Source organism: Limulus polyphemus, unplaced genomic scaffold, assembly GCF_000517525.1.
Source record: "Limulus polyphemus unplaced genomic scaffold, Limulus_polyphemus-2.1.2 Scaffold449, whole genome shotgun sequence".
Taxonomy (NCBI): domain Eukaryota; kingdom Metazoa; phylum Arthropoda; class Merostomata; order Xiphosura; family Limulidae; genus Limulus; species Limulus polyphemus.
Genome location: NW_013666059.1, coordinates 175,054 through 185,438, shown reverse-complemented (window position 1 = coordinate 185,438; position 10,385 = coordinate 175,054). Strand labels below are relative to the sequence as shown.

The following is a 10,385-nucleotide window of genomic DNA, read 5'->3' as shown; positions in this document are numbered from 1 at the left end:
AAGATGTTTGGTTTAAATAATCTTCTCAAAACTCGGGGATCTTTTTTTTTTCGATCAAAGACATAAAAAAACATACATATATAAACAGGAAAAACTGGATATCAGTAAATATTATGCTTCTCCTTTTGAAAAACTGAAGACCAAACATTAGTTTCGCAATTTAAGACAGTTAAAAGATTCTGCGTTCTTTCGCTAAATTCCTACAAATATGCAAGATAATTTTTTTTCAGGGCCTTTTTTTTCTATCAAATATAAGGCTCATAATTACAGAATTTTTACTGAGGCTATATTCTGCCGTCCCTAATTTTGTGTTACTGACCAATGGGAAGGTAGCTAGTCGCTAGCATCATGTCACCCAACATCCAGCTAACGGATGTAGCTGTCACTCCTATAACGCATCCATAGCTTACTTAAAGTGTGGGAAATATTTTGTGGTATCGCACGGATTCGAACCCGGGTCACCAGGTCCGAAACTCTGTTATCTTTAAAAATTGAGCATTCCAATCTTGGGAATAAGTTTATTAAACTTTATATTAAACAATCTTCCAATATACAAAGTAATGTCACGGCATCTCGAAATCGAACACACGGGCGGCTGCTGGCTGTTGTCACGTGGCCTTTGGTTCGTGCACCACGTGCCAGCTTTCATTTGCGTGTAATTAACAAAGTGCTTCTACAAAGAAGACGGCATGTGAACACTGATGCAGCAAGTTTCCATTAAATACCGAACACGAGTTACACCCTTTTTCTTCTGGCATAAAAGATTAAAACACATTTTCTTTTACAAAATTAACGTAATTAACACATTCATAATCACTGTAAATTACCGAACGCTAATGCATAATATGTCAGAAATGTTTGGTGAGTTTACAGTTCTTCAATCTGTGATAATTGTAACTATTCAAGACATACGCCATTTTAACCCAAGAATTAGACCTTGGGTTAAAGGATTAGACCCAACGATAACCCAAGCTGCTGACTTTAAGACTAAGGATTATAGTTGGCGGTCCGTTGCTTCAAACGCCCGCTATACACTGAGGGGTCGTGTGTTTGCTGCAAGAGATGATGGTCAAAACCAATTATTCGTTCATATAAGATCGGTCCAAAAGCTGGAGGTGGGTGTTGTTGACTAGCTGCCTTCGCTCTAGGCCGTCAGTTCAAAACTATGTATGATTGTTTGTTTGTAATTAAACAATGAGGTACACAATGAGCTATCTGTGCTCTGCCCACCATGGGTATCGAAACCCGGATTCTAGCGTTGTAAGTCCGCAAACATACCGTTGTGCCACTAAGGGGCAACTATGTACGGCTATGCACCAATAGTCCGTTTGTTTAAAAAAATAAATTACTAATTACGGGTATCGAAACCCGGATTCTAGTGTTGTAAGTTCGCAGACATACCGCTGTGCCACTGAGGGGCAACTATGTACGACTATGCACCAATAGTCCCTTTAGTTTAAAAAAAAAAGAATTACTAATATCAAATGTAAATACCACATTAATAACAAGCACTATTGGCCCGGCATGGCCAGATGGTTAAGGTGCTCGACTCGCAATCTACGGGTCGCGGGTTCGAATCCCCGTCCCACCAAACATACTCGTCCTTTCAGCCGTGGGAGCGTTATAATGTTACGGTCAATCCCACTATTCGTTGGTAAAAGAGTAGCCCAAGAGTTGGCGGTGGGTGGTGATGACTAGCTGCCTTCCCTCTAATCTTACACTGCTAAATTAGGGACGGCTAGCGCAGATAGCCCTCGTGTAGCTTTGCGCGAAATCCGTAACAAACAAGCATTATTCTTCACGAAACTGTCACAAGAAAACAAACTCGAAACATGCATATATACATATATAAACATTTAACTTAAAATTTACCACGAACTGAGAAATAGATTTTCGTTTTGAATTTTAGATATTGATATCGTAAATTAACCAAATGCTTAGATTCGATGACGAGGAACCCACTTTGAGACTAATAATGGCTGGAGACGGCTTGAATGGGTAAAGAAGAAAAACTTTAATATAAGTTTAACATAACAGCAAATGTACATGACATATGATGACAAAACCTTGTCGAAACGTTGTACATTTGCTGTTATGTTAAACTTATATTAAAGTTTTTCTTCATTACCCATTCAAGCCGTCTCCAGCCATTATAAATGCTTAGATTTTTAAACATTTATTATATACGCCATTGGTTTTGTTTGTAGTTAAGCACAAACTACACAATGGACTATCTGTGCTCTGCCCACCACGGATATCGAAACCCGGTTTCTGGCGGTGTAAGTCCGCTGTGTCACTGGGGAGCTCGTCATTAGTAATATCAAAATATTGAGTGCACTGTGTGCTTTCTTTATAGACCTGGAATATAATGAATATTACATTTGATTATATGTATGTAAACGAATGGGTTTAGTTTCGATAATAAAACCAATTAGGTTATTAGAGGACAATCAAATATTCTCAGCCTCAAGTGCGAACGAGAAGTTAATCCATACCGTGCTCGTAGAAATAACCAGAATACTTGGAGTTTGTAGAATAAAACGACAGAATTCGTTTGCAATTAATATCACTGATAGAGTCTGTGACGAATAGCTGCAAACTTCGCTAGTAATTGACACCATCGTGGGAGTTTGTGAAAAAATAGCAGCGAAATTCGCTAGTAATTGATACCATTGCGGGAATTTGTGAAAAATAGTATCGAAATTCTCTAGTAATTGATACCACTACGGGAGTTTGTGAAAAATAGCAGCGAAATTCGCTAGTAATTGATACCACTACGAGAGTTTGTGAAAAATAGCGGCGAAATTCGCTAGTAATTGACATCATTTGTAAAAGTTTGTGACAAACATCTGTAATATTCACTAGTAATTGATACGACTGCTCGAGTTTGTGACAAATAATGGCGAAATTCGCTAGTAATTGATATCACTACTGATTTTATTAAAACTATACTCCTAAATTCCTGGACACTCGACAGATTAATCTGCCGCTAAGTTCATGACAGTTTTTTTTTTCTTTTGTGACCAGTCGAATTCACGATGAAATACCAAAACAAAAATCACTTCTTTTATAGAAATTCGGTAAAATTACACTGTGGTGTTTTTTTGTTTTGTTTTTATATTAAACATGAATTTAGGCCCTTGGTTATAAACGTATACCTGTTAACTAACTGATCGTCTATTAGAGATATCTGCCTTACGTTGTCACTTCAGTAAATTATTATAAAAATATGCTATGCCTAGTCAGTTTCAATGTGTAACGTAAACTTTGAGCATTTTATCAACACTGAGCATGTTTCAAATCCAGTAAAAAATTAGGACAAAAATAACTTTGCCAGTATGAACTTGGGTTATGTGTTATACAGCGAAACACCTGAAATAAGTAGTGGTCATCACAATCTTACCTCTAGCGTGGTCATTACAATCTTCTCAACTGACGAAAAATAATTCTCCCACAGTACCTGTGTATGTTGACGAAGCGCGTGTACACGTGTCTTACTAATTGAACGAACAACATCAGGGACCTATAGAAATATATATATATATCTTCAGGTTTAAACGTGTTGTTTTTCAAACTGGATTTTGGCCTAAAACAATAGAATATAACCTAGGTTTATGAACTGATAAAAGTACTTGACCACAATGAAAGAAACATCATGATAGCTTGGACATGTTTCTGCAATCTTTAGTAAGTAGCTTGTATTATACAGATTTATTGTATTTATCCTTATTAAAAAAACAAAATGCAAATTTCCTTCAAAAACACATATTTTGTTACACACACATGTTTTAATAACTTATCTTAATGATAAAATGTAAGAAAAAAAAATGTTTTCGTAAATGCAGAGATACTGCGTAAGTGGTGCCACCTACCTGAAGAAGCAATCGTTCATCAGTACAGACTGTTGCTTTACCCCAATCAATCACTTCTCCAAATGGGAGTTCCCAACCGTTGCTGAGCAAGACAGGAATACAGCCGGCTTGAAGTGCCTCGAGAAAACGAAAAGATCCAAGACGACGCCCTCTGGGGACAATGCAAAATGTTGCATTTTCCATCATTAGTTGATAGTCCCATCTGAAAGGTGCAGCAAAAACTCAATTTAAATGAATCTAGTAAATAAAAACAAATTTTCTGTCCATTAACATTATTAAATTAAATTCGAACAGTGACAGTATCTCGGTAGAAAAAAAAAAAGTTATCTAAGTTTTTGTAATCAGCACGAAAATGCTAAGAATCGAGCTATGAAAAAGCTAATGGCTAAATGTAAGACAGTGATACATCATTACTAATGGTTACGCTACGTATACATAACGAATTACTAATACATCCAACCTACGTAAAGAGCTTCCGATGGAATAAAATGTAATTATTAAGAACTTCCGCTCGGAGGTTAACTACTCATATAGGAATGGAAATAAAACCGTTACATAACAATTAATGAAACGAATCTCGAGTAACAAACTGACGTTACTTAACTTCACAAATCCATTTATGTAATAACTCCTACCATAAGAGCCGCTGAAAAAGTCTACAATAATAATCACAGCTAACATTAACTATGTGACTAGTCTCTTCAGATGCGTGTTTTACCACAAAGCCACACAATTAGATGGCGTTATTCCATCGCGTGGATCGAACCCCGAATTTCACCGTCTGACCACAATGACGAGAATACATTTAATGATCAGTTGGAGAACCTTGTTGTTATCGATTCCTGATCTCAAAGAGCGATGAGTTTATAAGAGACTTAGGATATAAAAATATTGAAGTCGGTCATTATTTACTTCTCTGTCTGCATTTGAACAAGAACTTTAGTACATTATATGCTAAGGTTTTCTTTTTACAATCCTCATGCTCTAGTGTTTTCGTTATCTATACTATTCCCTTTTATCGCTCCTGACTAGTTTATATGAAGCCTATTTATCACACAAGTTAGATAGGTTATCAAACCCATTCATTACGTATAGGACGCAAGTTTGTTATCAAACTCATTCATCTCAAAGCTCACAGTTTGTTTATTAAACCTCTTAATTTCACAGAATATTGTTTATAAAACTCATAATCTCACAGGATACAGTTCATAGACTGTATTTAATTAAACCCTTAATTTCACAGAATACAGTTTATAAAATCCCTTAATCTAACCTGATACAGTGTTCATAAACCCCTTAATCTCATAGGATTCGGTGTTTATAAACCCCTTAATCTCACCTGATACAGTGTTCATAAACCCCTTAATCTCATAGGATTCGGTGTTCATAAACCTCTTAATCTCATAGGATTCGGTGTTTATAAACCCCTTAATCTCACGGATTCAGCGTTTAAAAATCCCTTAATTTCCCAAGATACAGTGTTTATCAAGCCCCCTAATCTCACAGGATACAGTACTCATAAAATCCTTTAATCTCAAAAGATACACATCGTTTATCAAACCCTTTAAACTCGCAATATACAGACTCGTAATTATGGTAGCTGTGTTACGGAAACTAGTCGGCTGAAGTAACTGATAAAGACTTTTATCTTTGATTATATAAAAAAAGTCGTTTTTCGTCTTTTTTTTTATCATCAATATATAGTAGCACAATGTGCCTGAAGAGAACTTATCTGAAAGAGTTTAGTTTCAGCCTGTATCAAATTCATAACAACGTCATAAGTTTAAAGAGAAAACAGGTTTTCACTTCACTTGTCCCTCTTGAGTCGTAATCAGTTGCTTTAGATGGAGATGTGAGTTCGAGATTATGCTAATCAATCGTCGTCTAACTTAGTCGAGTGTTCTATTGCTCATGCTCAAAAGAATATACAATTAATTCAACCAAATTCAGGATGTTGTCAGTTTGGTCAGATTACTACAATTGTTGTAACCCCCCCCCCCCCACACACACACACACAGTGGCACAGCGGTATGTCTGCGGACTTACAATGCTAGAATCCGTGGGCAGAGCACAGATAGCCCATTGTGTAGCTTTGTGCTTACTTACAAACAACAACAAGTGGTGTAAATCTGATTTGTTGATGGTTTAATGAATTTGTGGTACTAGCTTGATATGAAGCAAAAAAAAGTTATTTTTTTTCTTGACGATCATGACTTGTACTTACGGTGATGGCATAAAGCCTTAACGGTGAGCATACTTCAAACCTATATACATGCAAGAGATAATTTCTCCGAACCATAGTCGCTGTCGAAAAATGTCTCGATTCTAAAAAAACCATAGCATATGATATGGAAACACGGAACACACAGCTCTGTCTATTCATCCATCTGATGTTACTCTCGGGACGTGCTGAGCTTTTTCAAAATACAACCTAGAAAAGCTAAAAATTCAATCTGTTTATTCGTTTTAGAACAAAGCCGCGTTCGTCTATCTGCTGCGTTCACCGTGAATCGAACCCCAGGTTTTAGCGTTAAAAGTCCGTAGACTAACAGCTGTCCCACAGGGGGAAACATTCGATCTACTGAAAGACAATATGTCATTCTATCAATCCCCATCATATCTTATTCACCTCGTACGTCCATACTTGTCTAAAGATAATATGCTTTCTAGTAGAATCAGAGAAGGGGGGGGGTATCCATAACCTTCTTTCTACTTATCACTGAACTTTAATCCATTAAAACTTTCACCATACAAACAATGACTTCTAAAATATTTTACAGATTAGGCTAAAAGCTACACACAAAAAAAATTATATTCAAATTACATACGCATTTTTTTATTCAGGTACTTTTGAACTTTATTTTATTTTTTGTTCAATACGTTTATTGGAATTAACTGTAAACACGTTAAAGTTTTAATTCATATATTTCTTTTTCTCTGGATAAAAGACCTAATTAATATTTTAAAATGGGTTGAATATAAAATATTCACGCACTTTAAATTCTTAAAAATTAAAAATCCCTGAAGAGTTTACATGATTGTTTTTTTCGTCAGAATATTCCTTTGCCCAATTCCTTCTTTATAAAAGGATACATTTTCACTTAACTTTCATGACAGCATCTGTAACAGGATTTCATTTGCTTAGTTCTGTCATTGAAGATGAGTTTACTTACCTAAATTTCACATTTATAAGTCCGTCTTAAGATAATTTTTATTGCGTAACGTTTTCACTTGAGGCTCTGTTTTAACAGAATTACGTTTCCCTGATTCTTTTATTACAGAGTTTGTATTAAGAACATTTTCCTTGCCCCAAGTCTTTCAGTAAAGTCTGTCTTAAGAGAATGCAACTAATTCTGTCCTCTGGATGTTTGTCCTAAGAGTATTGTACTTATATAACTCTTTAATTAGGGAGTTTGTCCTAAGAACGTTGTACTTGGCTAACCTCGTCCTTAAGATGTCTACTAGTACATGCCTAACTCTATCGTTAACCCTAAAACGCCAGTGTGGAGTCACTATGACCCCAAACAAGTTAAACCTATATACTGAACTAACCACGCTAGCGTTCTAGGGTTAAGGAGACTGTCCTAAGAACATTGTACTTGGCTAACCTCGTCCTAAAGATGTCTACTTGTACATGCCTAACTCTATCGTTAACCCTAAAACACCAGTGTGGAGTCACTATGACCCCAAACAAGTTAAACCTGTATACTGAACTAACCACGCTAGCGTTCTAGGGTTAAGGAGACTGTCCTAAGAACATTGTACTTGTACAACAGTAGTTCAAGCCAACAGCTAATGTTTCTGTATTCTCAAAGTAAGGTATATTATTCATTTATTGTTACTTTCCTTAAGAGTATTGTTTATACTACCTAGTACATCGAATGGCGCTGCTTTCTATTTTGGTTTGTTGTTTATTGTTATGCTATTATTATTATTATGAAAGATTGTTTTGCATTGTTAGCTAAATAAATCTCCTAAGCAGGATACTCATGAGATATTATTGGGATTACGGTCGAAAATATTGTTAACAGCGAGGTTCTTTTACTGACGAAATGACGCATTATAATTTTTATAATTAAGAACGTATAAAAAGTATATCTAACTAGCTATACTCATTCCCAGGTTCGTGTTTAGTTTTGATCTAAGTAGGTATCTTGCTCTGATCGTAAGTTAATGTGAATTACAGATTACAAAACTTAACAACTAGTAACAGGAACTAAAAGTGTTTAAATTGGCGCACTTAACTTGAAAATGGTTATTTATAATCCAGTGATGTTAAAAAAATGTAACAGATAAATCTACTTGCAAGATTGCCAAAACTCAATCATAAAATCTTAAACGATATTAGAATGAAATGGACCTAGTCAACGTAATGTTCTTAAAGACAAAGGTACTCAAACGTATATCATTCACACTTACTAGCCTATGTATTTAAAGTATATTCTGTGCAAAACTCAATCATAAAATCTTGAACGATATTAGAATGAAATGGATCTAATCAACGTAATTTTCTTAAAGACAAAGGTACTCAAACGTATATCATTCACACTTACTAGCCTATGTATTTAAAGTATATTCTGTGCAAAACTCAATCATAAAATCTTAAACGATATTAGAATGAAATGGATCTAGTCAACGTAATTTTCTTAAAGACAAAGGTACTCAAACGTATATCATTCACACTTACTAGCCTATGTATTTAAAGTAAATTCTGCCTGGTAGTTGTATGTATAAACATGGTACCTCAGTTCATGAGGGAAGGAAAATAATTTTTCCCACGTTTTATAGGTAGCCTATACAACAACACCTAGGTGTAATTATTAATTATTTACTTGTTTTTATTATGGACAAGTTAGGAACTACTTTTTATCATACGTTACCATTGTTAATCTGATGCCGTATTACGGATATGTAGAAGAAGTTAGGATTTGAGCCCGAATCTTCTTATTAGAGAGTGGTGACCATTTATAGCACCTTTTTTTTTTTTTACGATAAAGGGGCGCGAACATCGGATACGCAGGTCCAGCACGCCAACCATTATAACTATTTAACAACACAGACTTGCGATGATTTTAATGTCTTGACATTTTTATATGTTCTACGGTAATTCCTGTACGCTGAATGCGAAAATGATATCCATTTTTCTCTATCAATTACAGACTTTTCACAAAACGTCATAACGCAATACATAAAAGAAAGATCACAACACGTAGTTTTGAGAATGAAATACGAAGATTTCACACACACACACGCGAATAAAAATAAAAAATCAGGATGAATGCTAAATATCTTGATACAGATGTTGTAGGTGGTTTGATACCAAACAATGTTTATAGTCACTAAATATCTTTATACGGATGTTGTAAGTGGTTTAATACCAAACAACTTTTATAGTCACTAAATTTCTTGATACAGATGTTGTAGGTGGTTTGATACCAAATATTGTTTATAGTCACTAAATATCTTGATACAAATGGTGTAGGTGGTTTGATACCAAACAATATTTATAGTCACTAAATATCTTTATACAGATGTAGTATGTTGTTTTATACCAAACAATGTTTATAGACACTAAATATCTTTATACAGATTTTGTAGGTGGTTTGATACCAAACAATGTTTATAGTCACTAAATATCTTTATACGGATGTTGTAAGTGGTTTAATACCAAACAACTTTTATAGTCACTAAATATCTTTATACAGATGTTGTACCTAGTTTGATACCAAACATTGTTTATAGTCACTAAATATTTTGATACAAATGGTGTAGGTGGTTTGATACCAAACAATATTTATAGTCACTAAATATCTTTATACAGATGTAGTATGTGGTTTGATACCAAACAATGTTTATAGACACTAAATATCTTTATACAGATTTTGTAGGTGGTTTGATACCAAACAATGTTTATAGTCAAAAAATATCTTCATACAGATAGTGTTGGTGGTTTGATACCAAACAACGTTTATAGTCACTAAATATCTTTATACAGATGTTGTAGATGGTTTGATACCAAACAATGTTTATAGTCACTAAAAATCTATATAGAGATGTTGTAGGTAGTTTGATACCAAACAATGTTTATAGTCACTAAATATCTTGATACAAATGGTGTAGGTGGTTTGATACCAAACAATATTTATAGTCACTAAATATCTTTATACAGATTTTGTAGGTGGTTTGATACCAAACAATGTTTATAGACACTAAATATCTTTATACAGATTTTGTAGGTGGTTTGATACCAAACAATGTTTATAGTGAAAAAATATCTTGATACAGATAGTGTTGGTGGTTTGATACCAAACAACGTTTATAGTCACTAAATATCTTTATACAGATGTTGTAGATGGTTTGATACCAAACAATGTTTATAGTCACTAAAAATCTATTTAGAGACGTTGTACGTAGTTTGATACCAAACAATGTTTATAGTCACTAAATATCTTGATACAAATGGTGTAGGTGGTTTGATACCAAACAATGTTTACAGTCATTAAATATCTTGAT

General features: G+C 34.5%; 1 protein-coding gene across 3 annotated transcripts in view; it reads right to left on the bottom strand.

Moving 5' to 3' along the window:
- The window catches only part of LOC106458350 (exostosin-1-like), a 77,954-nt gene that overhangs the window by 27,994 nt on the left and 39,575 nt on the right, over nt 1-10,385 (bottom strand). For all 3 annotated transcript variants that reach the window (XM_013917858.2, XM_022384532.1, XM_022384533.1), the window contains exons 2-3: nt 3,873-4,074; nt 3,404-3,523 (exon numbers count right to left, since the gene is read on the bottom strand). In XM_013917858.2, coding sequence (XP_013773312.1) covers nt 3,404-3,523; nt 3,873-4,074 — 322 coding nt within the window. The remainder of the gene's footprint in view (nt 1-3,403; nt 3,524-3,872; nt 4,075-10,385) is intronic.